This window comes from Panulirus ornatus, chromosome 44 (assembly GCF_036320965.1).
Source record: "Panulirus ornatus isolate Po-2019 chromosome 44, ASM3632096v1, whole genome shotgun sequence".
In the NCBI taxonomy this organism is placed as follows: Eukaryota; Metazoa; Arthropoda; class Malacostraca; order Decapoda; family Palinuridae; genus Panulirus; species Panulirus ornatus.
In genome coordinates this window covers 4140327-4156108 of record NC_092267.1, presented here as the reverse complement: position 1 = coordinate 4156108, position 15782 = coordinate 4140327, and the positions used below count along the sequence as shown (strand labels likewise).

The window sequence follows — 15782 nt, the reverse complement described above, 5'->3', positions numbered from 1 at the left end:
AGAAGCAATGAAGGCAGTAGCTATATTTTATTGATTGTTATGTTCTTGCTGAAATTAGAAAATCCAAGCTCTGATGTACAATTGCTGTTTTCCAGGATAAACCAAAGGGTTTGGAATTTGGAAGATTAACCACTGGCCATGCAAACTCCCCATCTCCAATAATCATCCACAATAAAACCAGCAAGACTCCAAGATTTTGTAGGAAAGGTCAAAAGATTCTACTACAAGCTGGACAGACAAAATCATCAGAAAGTGATGCTTACTTAGATGGATTGGCCAGACTCATGGCCACCCCAGAAGCCACATTTGATAAACAGATTACTTCTGCAACAAGTGGAACTGACAGTAATGGTGAATATTCAGAAGAAATAACTTCTCCAAATACCAAGATTTCAGTTGTTTCTAGCTGTGATCAAGAAATGGTGAAAACACAAGGCATGTCTCCCTGGCCACTGAGAAAGACAAGATCCTTCTGCACAAAGAGTCCTGAATTTTCAAAATCAAGCGATAACCCAGGCTCAGTTACTAAATCGTATGCAATTACTCCATGTTCAGTGAAAATCCCAAGAGCCTCAGCTTCAGACTTGGAGGAATCTTTAGGAGGTTCCCCCATCAGCTTCATGCCTACCACACCTAATGCTTTGCACTCTGTTCCCTCTGTTAGCAGAAGACCTTTGTCGTACATCAGTACTTCTGCATCATTGATTAACACCAGCTTTGATTTTTCATCTTTTAAAACTCCAGATGTAACAGAAGATAAATATGTATCCCCACTTTTAACTCCTAACACATTCAGAAAAACCCCAGAACGTTTGCTCAGAAGTTCAAAAGACAAGTTTGTAATGACCTCACCTGAGGACATACCTCTAGAGACTGATGTTACCACTTTTGACTTTGATAATGCCCATACCCCTGATTTTTCACGGGGTGATTTTGTCTCCCCAATGAGTACAAGATCTAAACATACAACACCAAGAGTGAACTATTCATTCAGAAAATCACCCAGAAACCATGACCTTTTTGGAATGAAGAACCCTTCACCACCAAAATTAATAAATGAAACTCCTAAAGGTACACAATCATATGTGCATGAAATGATAAGAGTTTTATGCACTCCCAAAACTGCATCCTCAACACCCAAGTTAGATTGTAATGTTGCTGGCAGTAATGAAAATGTGGGACAGAGGAATCATGAACTTAATGTTTCATTTGAAACTGAAGCTAAAGTAGGGAAGCAGTTAAGAACTCCAAAGTCTGTTTTGGGTAGTCCAAAGACTGATCACACAAATAATGCTTACTTCATGAAACTTAGGAAATCGCCTCAGAAAACTCCTGATGCTGGTTTTACAAATGTAACTAGCTCAAAGATGCAAATAATAACACCAAATATATCTGTACCAGAACATAAAACTGATGATACTAACACTTCTGGAATGAGGAGGGTACTTCGAACTCCAAGACCAATGGCAGGAAGCCCTATGGTTGATTATACAAATGGTGATGGTTTGAAGAAACTCATGACAGCTCCAAGTGCAGCTGCACAATATGTTCCTGAAGCTGATTACACAGATGTGGCTGGCATGAAAAAACTAATGAAGACACCAAAACCATCTGTTTCAGGTGAAGCTGTTGATGACCATATTTCTGGAATAAGGAAGCTGCTTCAATCTCCAAAGCCAGTGCAAGAAAGTCCCACAGCTGATTATACAAATTTTAGTGGCCTGAGAAAACTTATGAAAACTCCAAATTCATCTACGCAGGAAAGTCCTGAGGCAGATTACACAAATGTAGCTGGTGTTAAAAAACTGATGAGGACTCCTAAAGCATCAGTTCCTGAGCATGAAGTTGGTGATACCCACATTATTGGAATTAGGAAAGTATTACGAACTCCAAAGCCCATGGCTGAGCTTCCAGAGGCTGATTATACGAATGTTACTGGGGTAAAGAAACTTATGAAAACCCCTAATTATAATGTACAAGAGAGCCCCAAGGCAGATTATACAAATGTAAAAGGTGTGAAGAAATTATTGAAGACACCAAAAGAAGGTTTTCCAGAGCGAGAAGCTGATTACACTCACGTTGCTGGAATAAGGAAGATACTTCGAACCCCAAAGCCACAGGTAGATAGTCCTGTACATGAAGCTGATGACACGCATATTATTGGATTAAGGAAGATATTCCACTCTCCTAGGCTAACATCAGGCAGTCCAAAAGCAGATTACACTAATGTAGTTGGTTTAAAAAGGTTAATGAAATCGCCTAATAAAGCCATTCCAAAGCAACATACAGCAGATTATAGCAATGTTGCCGGAATAAAGAGGTTGCTCAGAAGCCCACGGCGAGCACAAAGAGAAACTGAGGCTGTCTCTGATTACAGCAGTGTACAAGGCCTCCAGAAAATTCTCAGGAGTCCAAGAAAGAAGACAAAAGAAAGGTCTCCAGATTATCGTGAACCAAAAGGATTGAAGAAACTGCTCGCTACACCCAGACAGAAGCAGTTTAGTCCTTTGTCAGATTACACAAATGTAGCCGGTGTAAAAAATATTTTTGCCAGTCCAGTTAAATCTATGGAGGCTGATAATATCCATGGGGCTGAAGTATTAATGGGAACACCCAAGGTTCACAATAAGTTTGATGATGTGGACCTTCAGGGATTGGGTCAGGTTCTTAAAACTCCCCTTGCAGACCAGACCAATGTTGTAGTTGGTAGAGCTGTAGAATTAGCAGGTCATTCCTCCACCCCAGGTTCAGGAAGAAAGCTGCGTAGGCCTCGTAAGGTTGTCAGCCCAGCTACGAGTTCTCCATCTGAGAACATCCCACCTCTAGAAGGGATAAAAGGGAATGCAGAAGTATTGGAAGAAGCACAAGAGCAAGATGGAGTTAGTACACCTCGTAGATCTCAGAGAAATGCCAAAGTGGGGCTACAGAATGTTAGCACACCAGTTAGGCGTGGGAGATCTTGTAAACAAACCACCAAAGAAGGGAGTGATGTTGATGGTTCTGTGTTGAAACTGATAAAAACATCACCTGTTGTCCCAGAACGTCGTTTAAGATCCAAGAAAATTGTTTGTTCAGTTGAGGACAGTACAGAGACAGTGATTAGAAGAAAAACAAAGAAAACTCAAAAAGAAAGCAGTGAGAGATCCCAAGACTCAGACTTGATTAGTCAAGCAGATCAAGAAAGTCCTTCTCAAACTGCAATTAAGCAGGCAGCAAAAGAGAGGCAAAATTCATCATCCCTAAAAGTTGGTAATTTTAATGAGGTAAACTTAGATATTTCTAACCCTCAACTTACCCTGGATTTCTCACCATTGCCAAACACTAGAAGACTTAATCATAAGCAAAGAGATTTGGATGTGCCCACAACACGTGGTAGGAGAGGAAAGCAAACAAGACTGACTAAGGAGGAGGAATCTACAGAACCTGCATCTACATCAATGGAAAATACTGTATCAAAGTTATCAAGTGGAAAAAGTGATGAATTGACATCAGAGATGTCTGTTCCATCTCACAAGAGAAAAAAACAAACAGAACCAGATACTGCAGAAGAAACAAAGGCTCATACTCCACTCAGAAGAGGGCATGGACGAAGGAAGGCTGCTGAAGCAAATGAAGTTAGTACAAAAGGAACAAGCAAGGTGCAAGTTCAATCTTTACATGGTGATGAGTGTGTTGATGTTGGGAGGGCAAGTCCTGATATCATCTTGGAAAACATACCTCCGCTCCCAAAGGTTAGAAAGATAAAGGTGCAAGAAGTAACAGAGATGTGCCCCCAGGTTCAGATTCCAGCTAAGGACAGTGAAGTTTGCTTGAGGAGGGGTAGAAGGAAAGCTGTAGGAAAGACAGATACTGGGCTTGAGCAACAGTTAAGGGGAAGAAAGAACTGTAATGAGCAGATAAAGGGGGTCCAAGATAAACCCGGAAGTACAGCTGATCCGTCAGGTGAGCAGGAAACTGAAACTTGCAACCATGAGTACACTCAAAACAATACAATATTGGAAGACTATGAATCGGTGGGTCAAGCTGATAAAAGGAAAAAGAGCAACACCCGATCAAGATCAAAGAAAATGCATGAAATTGTCACTGCAGCAGGCTCTGAGGATTCCTTAAGGGCCACAGAAGATGAACAAAAATCTCTGTCTGGGCCTCTCACTAAGAATATGAAAAGTAAAGAATCATCAGGTAAATCGAAAAAGAATGAAGAAAATAATAAAGAAAGTGAACCGAATGAGTCCCAACTTCAGACAAGAAACACCCGAAGCAAAAGGGTAAATGCAGAAAAAGTCGAATCTCCACCATGTAAAAGAAGAGCACATACAAGAGAGGGGTAAGTTTGCTTTGTATTACATAGATCTATCTATCTATCTAATCTATCCATCTTTATATCTGACACCTGTTCCCTTTGGGAACTCCCTCAATGGGGTGGCCACAGCATTCGCCCCCATAACTGGTGAACTGCAGAGCTGCCTCTTATCCTTTAGTGTCTCACCCTTAACAGGCTGCTGGCAAAGGGCATCTCTTCATGCAGTCTTTTCAGGGGCTCCTACCTAATGTTTAACCAACTATTACCTAATGTTCCTATCCGCTACAGGTACACCACCGATTTTCCGGCACTCTTGGTTCCAAAGTCTTGCCAAATTAGCCATTTTGCCGGACCAACCATGGTCATGTAATAATAATTCATCAACACACCTCTAACTCACTAATTATACATCTCCCATGTGTGTAAAGTATACCACAGACTACTAGAAATTTAAATTAAACAAATATTAAATGTTAATTAATTTTTTGTTTTATTATTATACTTTGGCAGAATGCTTGCATAGTGCCATTGTACAAAGGCAAAGGGGATAAAAGTGAGTGCTCAAATTACTGAGGTATAAGTTTGTTGAGTATTCCTGGGAAATTATATGGGAGGGTATTGACTGAGAGGGTGAAGGCATGTACAGAGCATCAGACTGGGGAAGAGCAGTGTGGTTTCAGAAGTGGTAGAGGATGTGTGGATCAGGTGTTTGCTTTGAAGAATGTATGTGAGAAATACTTAGAAAAGCAAATGGATTTGTATGTAGCATTTATGGATCTAGAGAAGGCACATGATAGAGTTGATAGAGATGCTGTGTGGAAGGTATTAAGAATATATGGTGTAGGAGGCAAGTTGTTAGAAGCAGTGAAAAGTTTTTATCGAGGATGTAAGGCATGTGTATGTGTAGGAAGAGCGGAAAGTGACTGGTTCTCAGCGAATGTAGGTTTGTGGCAGGGGTGTGTGATGTCTCCATGGTTGTTTAATTTGTTTATGGATGGGGTTGTTAGGGAGGTGAATGCAAGAGTTTTGGGAAGAGGGGCAAGTATGCAGTCTGTTGTGCATGAGAGCTTGGGAAGTGAGTCAGTTGTTGTTCGCTGATGATACAGTGCTGGTGGCTGATTCATGTGAGAAACTGCAGAAGCTGGTGACTGAGTTTGGTTAAGTGTGTGAAAGAAGAAAGCTGAGAGTAAATGTGAATAAGAGCAAGGTTATTAGGTACAGTAGGATTGAGGGACAAGTCAACTGGGAGGTAATTTTGAATGGAGAAAAACTGGAGGAAGTAAAGTGCTTTAGATATTTGGGAGTGGATTTGGCAGTGGATGGAACCATGGAAGCGGAAGTGAATCATAGGGTGGGGGAGGGGGCGAAAGTTCTGGGAGCATTGAAGAATGTGTGGAAGTCGAGAACATTATCTCGGAAAGCAAAAATGGATGTTTGAAGGAATAGTGGTTCCAACAATGTTGTATGGTTGCGAGGCATGGGCTATAGATAGAGTTATGTGGAGGAGGGTGGATGTGCTGGAAACGAGATGTTTAAGGACAATATGTGGTGTGAGGTGGTTTGATCGAGTGAGTAATAATAGGGTAAGAGAGATGTGTGGTAATATAAAGAGTGTGGTTGCGAGAGCAGAAGAGGGTGTTTTGAAATGGTTTGGTCACATGGAGAGAATGAGTGAGGAAAGATTGACCAAGAGGTGGAGGGAACAAGAAGTGGGAGACCAAATTGGAGGTGGAAAGATGGAGTGAAAAAGATTTTGAGTGATCAGGGCCTGAACATGCAGGAGGGTGAAAGGCATGCAAGGAATAGAGTGAATTGGAACGATGTGGTATACCGGGGTCGACGTGCTGTCAATGGAATGAACCAGGGCATGTGATGCGTCTGGGGTAACCATGGAAAGTTCTGTGGGACTTGGATGTGGAAAGGGAGCTGTGGTTTCAGTGCATTATTACATGACAGCTAAAGACTGAGTGTGAACGAATGTGGCCTTTGTTGTCTTTTCCTAGCACTACCTCGTACACATGAGGGGGGAAGGTGTTTTTATTTCATGTGTGGTGGGGTGGCGATGGGAATGAATAAAGGCAGACTATGAATTATGTACATGTGTATATATGTATATGTCTGTGTGTGTAATTATATGTATACGTTGAGATGTATAGGTATGTATATTTGCGTGTGTGGACATGTATGTATATACATGTGTATGTGGGTGGGTTGGGCCATTCTTTGATCTGTTTCCTTGCACTACCTCGCTAACAGGACACAGCGACAAAGCAAATTAAGTAAATAAATAAATGAATATAGTTTGTCGCTGTCTCTCGCATTAGCCAGGTAGTGCAAGGAAACAGACAAAAGAATGGCCCAACACACCCACATACACATGTATATAGATACACGTCCACACATGCACATATACATACCTATACATTTCAACATATACATATATATACATACACAGACATATACATATATACACATGTACAAAATTCATATTTGCTGCCTTTATTCATTCCTATTGCCACCCAGCCACACATGAAACGCCACCCCCTTCCCCCCACATGCATGCGAGGTAGTGCTAGGAAAAGACAACAAAGGCCACATTCGTTCACACTCGGTCTCTAGCTGTCATATATAATGCACCGAAACCACAGCTCCCTTTCCAAGTCCAGGCCCCCCACAACACTTTCCATGGTTTACCCTAAACGCTTCACATGCCCTGGTTCAATCTATTGGCAGCAAGTAGACCCTGGTATACCACATCGTTCCAATTTACTCTACTCCTTGCACACCTTTCACCCTCCTGTAGGTTCAGGCCCCGATCACTTAAAATCTTTTCCACTCCATCCTTCCACCTCCAATTTGGACTCCCACTTCTCCTTGTTCCCTCCACCTCTGACACATATATCCTCTTTGTCAATTTTTCCTCACTCATTCTCTCCATGTGACCAAACCATTTCAATACCCCCTAATCTGCTCTCTCGACCACACTTTTTATCACCACACATCTCTCTTACCCTTTCATTACTTACTCGATCAAACCACCTCACACCACATATTGTCCTCAAACATCTCATTTCTAACACATGAACCCTTTTCCGCACAACCCTATCTGTAGCCCATGCCTCACAACCATATAACATTGTTGGAACCACTATTCCTTCAAACATACCCATTTTTGCTTTCCGAGATAATGTTCTTGCCTTCCACATATTCTTCAAAGCTCCCAGAACCTTTGACCCCTCCCCCACCCTGTGACTCACTTCCACTTCCATGGTTCCATCCACTGCCAAATCCACTCCCAGATATCTAAAACACTTCACTTCCACTTTTTCTCCATTCATACTTACCTCCCAGTTGACTTGTTCCTCAACCTTACTGTACCTAATAACCTTGCTCTTTTTACATTTACTCTCAGCTTTCATCTTTCACACACTTTACCAAACTCAGTCACCAGCCTCTGGAGTTTCTCACCTGAATCAGCCACCAGTGCTGTATCGTCAGTCTACAACAACTGACTCACTTCCCAAGCCCTCTAATCCACAACAGACTGCATACTTGCCCCTCTCTCTGAAACTCTTGCATTCACCTCCTTAACAACGCCATCCGTAAACAAATTAAACAACCATGGAGACATCACGCACCCCTGCCACAAACCGACATTCATTGGGAACCAATCACTTTCCTCTCTTCCAATATCCTTGATAAAAACTTTAACTGCTTCTAGCAACTTACCTTGTACACCATATACTCTTAATACCTTCCACAGAACATCTCTATCAACTCTATCATGTGCCTTCTCCAGATCCATAAATGCTACATACAAATCCATTTGTTTTTCTAAGTATTCCTCACTTACTTTCTTCAAAGCAAACCCCTGATCCATACATCCTCTACCACCTCTGAAACCACACTGCTCTTCCCCAATCTGACACTCTGTACAAGCCTTCACCTCTCAATCAGTACCCTCCCATATAATTTCCCAGGAATACTCAACAAACTTATACCTCTGTAATTTGAACACTCACCTTTATCCCCTTTGCCTTTATACAATGGCACAAAGCATGCATTCTGCCAATCCTCAGGCACTTCACCATGAGCCATACATTCATTGAATATCTTCACCAACCAGTCAATAACACAGTCACTCCCTTTTTTAATAAATTCCACTGCAGTAGCATCCAAACCCACCGCCTTGCCAGCTTTCATCTAACACAAAGCTTTCACTACCTCTTCTGTTTACCAAACCATTCTCCCTGACCCTCTCACTTTGCACACCACCTTGACCAAAACACCCTATATCTGGTAAATAAATGTTGGTGTATGTATGTATTTAGTAGGTTGGTAGGCAGCCAACAACCAGGAAGGTATATTATCAGTACTACTTGCATGGGTAGTAGCAGCAGGGTTTGTGACAGCTGCGTAGTGTGTTATGTTACACTCCTCTGACTCAGGTCGATGTTTTTCTTTCTGCCTCACCCACACATGGACTACTGCCATTCTATGCACAAACATACACTCTCTCCTTGTCATACATAACACCTGACAACACTTAACTCACACAGCTCATTTTTCATACCTCTAGATTTTCCTGCAGAGCCTTTCAGCAAAATGGTAAGAACAGTAGATTAAAGTAGTTGGTAGGAACATTACGTAAACGTAGATGGATGGAACATTTGGCAGGAGCATTAAGTAGTAGTCAATAGGAATATTAAGTAGAAGCCTCTGCAAACACTGTTCTAGAGTTGCCCTCTGGCAAGTGCCTGTTAAGGGTGAGGCAGAAAAGGCTAAGGCTAAGGTTGGAGTTCACTGTAATAGGGACTCTATTGCCATGGCCAACCCCTTGAGGGAGTCCCAGTCGGGAATAGGCATCAGAGAGATAGATAGATATAGATTCATTATATGTACAGATCCTGGTTGGGTGTCCAAGGATTGGGGAATGCATTTGTAATGCCATTATATAAAGGCAGGGGTTACACAGATGGAAGTTCAAATTTGAGAAGTATAAGATAGTTGAATGTATCTGGTAAGCTGTATGGGAGATTGGTGATTGAGAGGGTGGGGGTTGGAACAGAGTGGTTTCAGAGAGTGGCAGAGGATGTGTGAAAGAAGTACTTGGAGAAACAAGGATTTGTATGTGTTATTTATGGATCCTGAGAAAGCATGTGATAGGGTTTATAGTAGGTAGTAGTAGGTGGTCAACTCCCAGCCAGGTAGGTAAATTACCAGAACTACCTGCCTGTTTATTGGGAGGGTTAGTGATGGCTGCATAGTGAGCCAGTACTTCAATGTTTAAGTTGCACTCCTTTGACCCAGGTAGCTGTCTTTTCTTTCTGCCTCAGTCACGTGTAGCCTTCTGGTTTTCTGTGGATAAATGTACAATCTCTCCTTTTCACAAATAACACTTGACAACACTTAACTCACACAACTCATTCTTTGCAACTTTAGATTTTCCTGGTGTGATCACTTTGCTCTAGTCCTGCCCTCTGGCAAAATGATAGGAAAATAGATAGAAGTGGTAGAGAAGAATGTTACGACAGGAGCTTTAGCTGGAAACACACAATCTCTCCTTGCCACACATAACACTTGACAACGCTTAACTCCTACAGCTCATTCTTTGTAACTACATTTTCCTGCAGAGCACCATGCACTAGCCCTGCCTTTTGGCAAAATGGTTGGAACAATAGATAGTAGTAGGTAGGATCATTTAGGCAGGAGCATTAGGTACAGGTATTTGGTAGGAGCCTCTGCAAACACTGCACTAGAGTTGCCAACAGCAAGTGGCCTGTAAACGATAAGGCACTAAAGGCAAAGAAGCGGTACTGCTGGAGTTCACAAGTTATGGTGACTGTTCCTGTGGCCACTCCACTGAGGGAGTTCTAAGAGGGCACAGGCATCAGAGAGACCTGCCTTGTCAGTGGCTGCTTACCAAGTACCACCTAATACATCCTGGATTTTCATTGCCTGACCAAAATATATTGGAGTTGTGAGTTTTCTTGCTGAAAAATTGGAGGAAGTGAAGTGTTTTAGTTATCTGGTAGTGGACATGGCAGTGAATGCAACCACGGAAGTGAAAGTGAGTCTTAGATCGCTGAAGAATGTGGAAAGTGAGAATATTATGTCAGAGGGCAAAAAATGTGTATGTTTAAAGGAATGGTAGTCCTAACAATATTATATGAATGTGAAGCATGGGCTGTTGCTATATAAGGCTCTGCAGAGAAGGGTGGATGTGTTTGAAATGAAATGTTTGAGGAAATCATCAAACCGTATGGTTTGATCAAGTAAGTAATGAAAGGGTTAGAGAAATGTGTGGTAAAAAAAGGGTGTGGATGAAAGAGCTGAAAAGGGTGTGCTGAAATGGTTTGGACATATGGATAGAATGAGTGAAGGAAAGTTGACGAAGAGGATATACATGTGGGAAATGGAGGGAACAATGAGAAAGGGGAGACCAAATTGGAAATGGAAGGATGGAGTGAAAAAGATTTTGAGCATTTGGGGCCAGAACATGCAGGAGGGTGAAAGGTGTGCATAGGATAGAGTGAATTGGAACAGTGTGGTATACAGGGGTTGAAATGCTGTCAGTTAACTGAACCAGAGCATGTGAAACATCTGGGGTAAACTAAGGAAAGGACTGTGGGTCCTGGTTGTGGATAAGGAGCTGTGGTTTCTCTGCATTACACATGACAGCCAGAGAATGGATGGGAGTGGACCTGGCCTTTCTTCATCTGTTCCTAGTGCTGCCTTACTCACATGGAAAATGGCGATCAAGTATGAAAAAAATCTTAGTCTCATTGGATATCACTTGTGTGTTTGTTGATTTAGGCTAGCTTGGTTAGATACAGCTTGGGCTGGAAAGTTGAATGGGTAACTGCTTTGTTATGTGTCACTGATTCTCGATTGGGTACCTTTGTTACAGTAGTTGGTGACTGGCTGAGCTTGGCCATTTTCACTTGAACAAGTTCAAAAGCTAGTCTAGTGGAAGGCACAGTCATTCATGTAAAGTAGTTTGGTTTTCAGATAATTATTCCATTGCTTAATGTGGAGGTTTTGGTCATAATGTCAATATAATGTTCCTGTGAATAAGTAGGAAAGTGTTTCATTTAGAATAACTTTTCATATTGCACATTTTCTTGTGAATCTCATAATTTACCATTCTAACAGGGGTGAGACTACACGTATCACAAGGTCGAGAAATAAAAGTGTAAAAACAGAGGACTCACCTGCAAAGTAAGTCATTATTTTCGTTTTGTAATTACTGTGGCAGAACCGTATCTTTCTTTATAACTGATAGTTTTGACATTGTTTTTAGAAAAGCCTTCATAGCAAGTAATGTCCCTCAGATTGGTTGTATGTTGCCCTTCATAATAGATTTACTTTGGGAAAGAAAGGTAGTCGAGAAACTTCTGTTGAATCATTGAAACATTAATCTCATAATGCTATGAGTCTCATCTCCCCCCATAAAATACTAAAAAAAAAATCCCCCCCCTCGCATTTTATTCCATTTGTTCTGGTAACTGTATTTTCATGTATTTCAAAATGATGGTCATGATTTCCTTTATCGAACCTGTTCAGAATTTTGAACACTTGGATTAAGTCGCCGTGAGGTCTACATTTTTAAAGGGAGAAGAGATCCAATCGTAGGCCAGATTCCAAATGGGTGGGATCTATTTTGTCACGCATCTTTGTACATGTTCTAATTTTTCCTTGTCTATTTTTATAGTTTGGGGACCAAAATTGGACTGCATATTCAAGGGGTGGTCTTATTAGAGAATTATAAAGTATGAGAATCATTTCTGGTTTCTTTTAATCGTTATTCCTGGCTATCAAACCTAACATTTGGTTGCCTTTTTTACTTGCTGCTTGACACTTTAGTGACCTTCTCATTTACTTCAGTTGGAGAGTTCCAAATAGTTTGAAAGATGAAATTTATTAAGGAATTTTTTTTTTTTGGGGGGGGGGGGCTGATTATGAAGTTAACTTCTTTTACATTGCATGGAAATATAAAAGGATGGAGATCAGTTCTTTAACCAAGGATATCAGTGAGTTAGGAACATTGAAAGTGACTTGGGGAAACTACATTTAATGTTGTGAATGCTTGTGAAATGGACAGGGGTATAGATAGTAAGATTAACATTTACCACTAGCTTGATAAAGGTTGAAGAAACTATCTTGGGGCTAGTTTTGTGTTAGATATAGGATACAAGAAATGATTCTCTCCAAACCATCTAGTTTCAAAAACCTCTAGTTTCTTGATCATGCTGCAGACAAATCTGATATTGATTTGGTGGATGACTAAATACAAAGGCATCATGATGCAGAATTCTGCAGAAGATAGAAAAATAAGTGGTTCAGAATTTACTGACGATTATGACAGAACAACGCAGTCTTAGGTGCCATGGATACAGTTCATGCTGGTGTATACAATGTGTTTGTCCCATATTCCATGAAGCACGTGACATCTTCACCCTCATCCCTCAGTGTGGCTTGCAGAAATGGAGAAATGAAATTCTGAACTTTGGCAACATTCCCTTTATGCCTATGAAACAAACAAAATATCATTCTGCATAAATACTGTGGAAACATTTTCAAACTTGCCCCATGCAAGAGTGAAGGGCAGTTGTATTGCAAAAAGTTTACACTCAACTCTGGCAGAAGAAACCTGCTTGTCTTAAGGTTCATGGTAGCCCATTTTACAATTGTACACAAGCAACAATATAAAATACCTAAACTGCAGAACAGTGCAAAATGCAACAAAGATTAATGTATTATCTGACTAGAAGAATATTAGTGCAGTAACCTTTGGATATCTGGTCAACCGTTTCAAGACTGGTCACCATTGTACACAGCGAGATTATATTATTCCCCCCAGCACTGAACAGTTTACTGATCTAATGCAAGTCTGATGTAATTTTTACTTTACGAGCTGTGAGTGAATTGTAAAACTTGAGTGACAGCATGAGATGTGGTTACTATGGCTAGTTAATCATGACCAAGGCTGTTTCCTTTTATTGAATCAGAGTAAGATTCTCTGGAAACACTTTATGCCAAACTTGCCCTCTGCTAGAGGCCTGTTAAGGAAGAGGCATTAAATTTAAGGCTAAGAAGTGGCACTGGAGTTCACCAAAAGGAACAGGTGTCAGAAATATATAGATGAATCATGACCCTTGGCAAATTGGGTTTACTGTATTAACCCCACTGATACCCTTTTTGAAGTGCCAAGTTTAAAACTGGAAGAATTACAGAAGAAATCTGATACTTGACATGAGGTTGAAGTCGGTCCTAGATGAACCACAAATAGAAAATTATGTGAAGTAGATGTTAGCTGAGAAGTCTTATTCATTGAGCAAGATGCAGTGAGTGCTTTGCACTAGCCCTAAATCTCGTCATGTGTAGGTACCTTTATATGTAAGGAAACATTGGAAATGCTAAACGATTTTCATACTCAGAGAGTTCATGGTTAATGTCAGGCTTCCAGTCCCAGAAAGTGTGACAAAGTGAATCCATTTTTCCCATAGGAATTTGTGTATAAAGGCAAGTTCATTGGGATTTAACTCTGGAATAATTTGTATTAGACAAAATAAGTCATCGTGCATTCTGGATTAGTATTTATATAAACATGTAAACATTACTTTGTTATAAAAGTACAGTATAACCAGTATTAACACTTACTAGATATGGTCATGAATCTTTGTTATACAGTGATTGGTCGAGGTGTGGGGGTAAGTGAAGTGCGAGTCTCCCCAAGGATTTTCCTTGCTGAAAAATAGCTATTGCCTCTTTTGATAAAGCTGGTTAGCCTGAGACATTCATTTTGATGGGATGGGGTTACAAGTTGTATGCCACAAGGCTCAGTCTTGAGCCCACTGCTATTCTTAGCGTATGAAAATGACTTGCTTGATGAATGGGAATTGTCTAAACTTATTTGCAGACCATGCCAAGGTCATGAGAGAAATAAAGAATGATGACTGCACCAGCCTACAGAGGGGCCTGTACAAACTCCAAAGTTGTTTAAATGAAAATGGATTATGGGATTCAGTCCAAGTAAATGTGAGGCGGTGAAGAGGCAAAGCAAAAGAAGGCCTCAATGTGATTATTACACATGGGTAAATAAAATACAGGCATATGCATGTAAAAGATATCTTGGTGTTGATATTTTGCCTAATTTATAGCCAGAGCTACACAGGAGAATTTTGAGAGGCAAACTGTCAGCTGGCAAATAAAAGAATTGCATTCAAATATATAGACAAGGACCTGCTCTTAAAATTGTTCATTACATATATCAGACTAAAACTGGATAATGCCTCACAAGTCTGATCACCACATAAAGATCTGATTGAAACAGTACAGAGAAGAGCAACTAAGATGGTACCTGAATAAAGAGAATTTAGCTACATTGAGGTGGCTGAGGGATACAAAGCTTTCCACCATGAAGGGCAAGAGAGAAAGGTGGGAAGTGATATCGGCCTTCAAGTTTCTGAATCATCTGGATGATAGGGAACAGTTCTTGAAATGTAGTACCAGAGTAACCAGAGGCCATAATTAAAAGCTTAGCAAAAAGTTTGTTAGAAAGGAAGAAATATTCAATTAATGTTAGGGTGGTGGATGGTTGAAATAAATTAACTATTGAAGCCATAGATAATGGCTGTTTACAAAGGATATCTTAAGGCTTCTTGGTGGCACAGAAAGTTCAGATGAGGCCTCATAAATGTACAACTCTCCCCACACTGCACAAAGATATAATCAAAAGTTGTTCTGTTACTGGAACGTACATATTCATACTTGCTGCCCTCAGCCATTCCTGTCACCATCTCGCCACACATGAAATAACAACCCCCTCCCTCCACATGTGCGCAAGTTAGCGCTAGGAAAAGACAACAAAGGCCACATTCGTTCACACTCAGTCTCTAGCTGTCATGTGTAAAGCACTGAAACCACAGCTCCCTTTCCATATCTAGGCCCCACAAAACTTTCCATGGTTTACCCCAGACACTTCACATGCCCTGGTTCAATCCATAGACAGCACGTCGACCCTGGTATACCACATCGTTCCAGTTCACTCTATTCCTTGCTTGCCTTTCACCCTCCTGCATGTTCAGGCCCCGATTGCACGCCTTTCACCCTCCTGCATGTTCAGGCCCCGATCGCTCAAAATCTTTTTCACTCCATCCTTCCACCTCCAATTTGGTCTCCCACTTCTCGTTCCCTCCACCTCTGACACACATGTCCTCTTTGTCAATCTTTCATGACTCATTATCTTCATGTGACCAAACCATTTCAAAACACCCTTTGCTCTCTCAACCACACTTTTTATTACCATACATTTCTCTTACCCTTTCATTACTTACTCGATCAAACCACCTCACACCACATATTGTCCACACACATCTAATTTCCGACACAACCACCCTCCTCTGCACAACCCTATAGCCCATGCCTTGCAACCATATAACTTTGTTGGAACCACTATTCCTTCAAACATACCCAT

The 15782-nt window shown here is 41.0% G+C and overlaps 1 protein-coding gene across 1 annotated transcript in view; it reads left to right on the top strand.

Moving 5' to 3' along the window:
- LOC139762676 (uncharacterized) overlaps positions 1 to 15782 on the top strand; it is a 55205-nt gene that overhangs the window by 31121 nt on the left and 8302 nt on the right. The window contains exons 4-5 of the mRNA XM_071687631.1: positions 96 to 4327; positions 11459 to 11524. Coding sequence (XP_071543732.1) covers positions 96 to 4327; positions 11459 to 11524 — 4298 coding nt within the window. The remainder of the gene's footprint in view (positions 1 to 95; positions 4328 to 11458; positions 11525 to 15782) is intronic.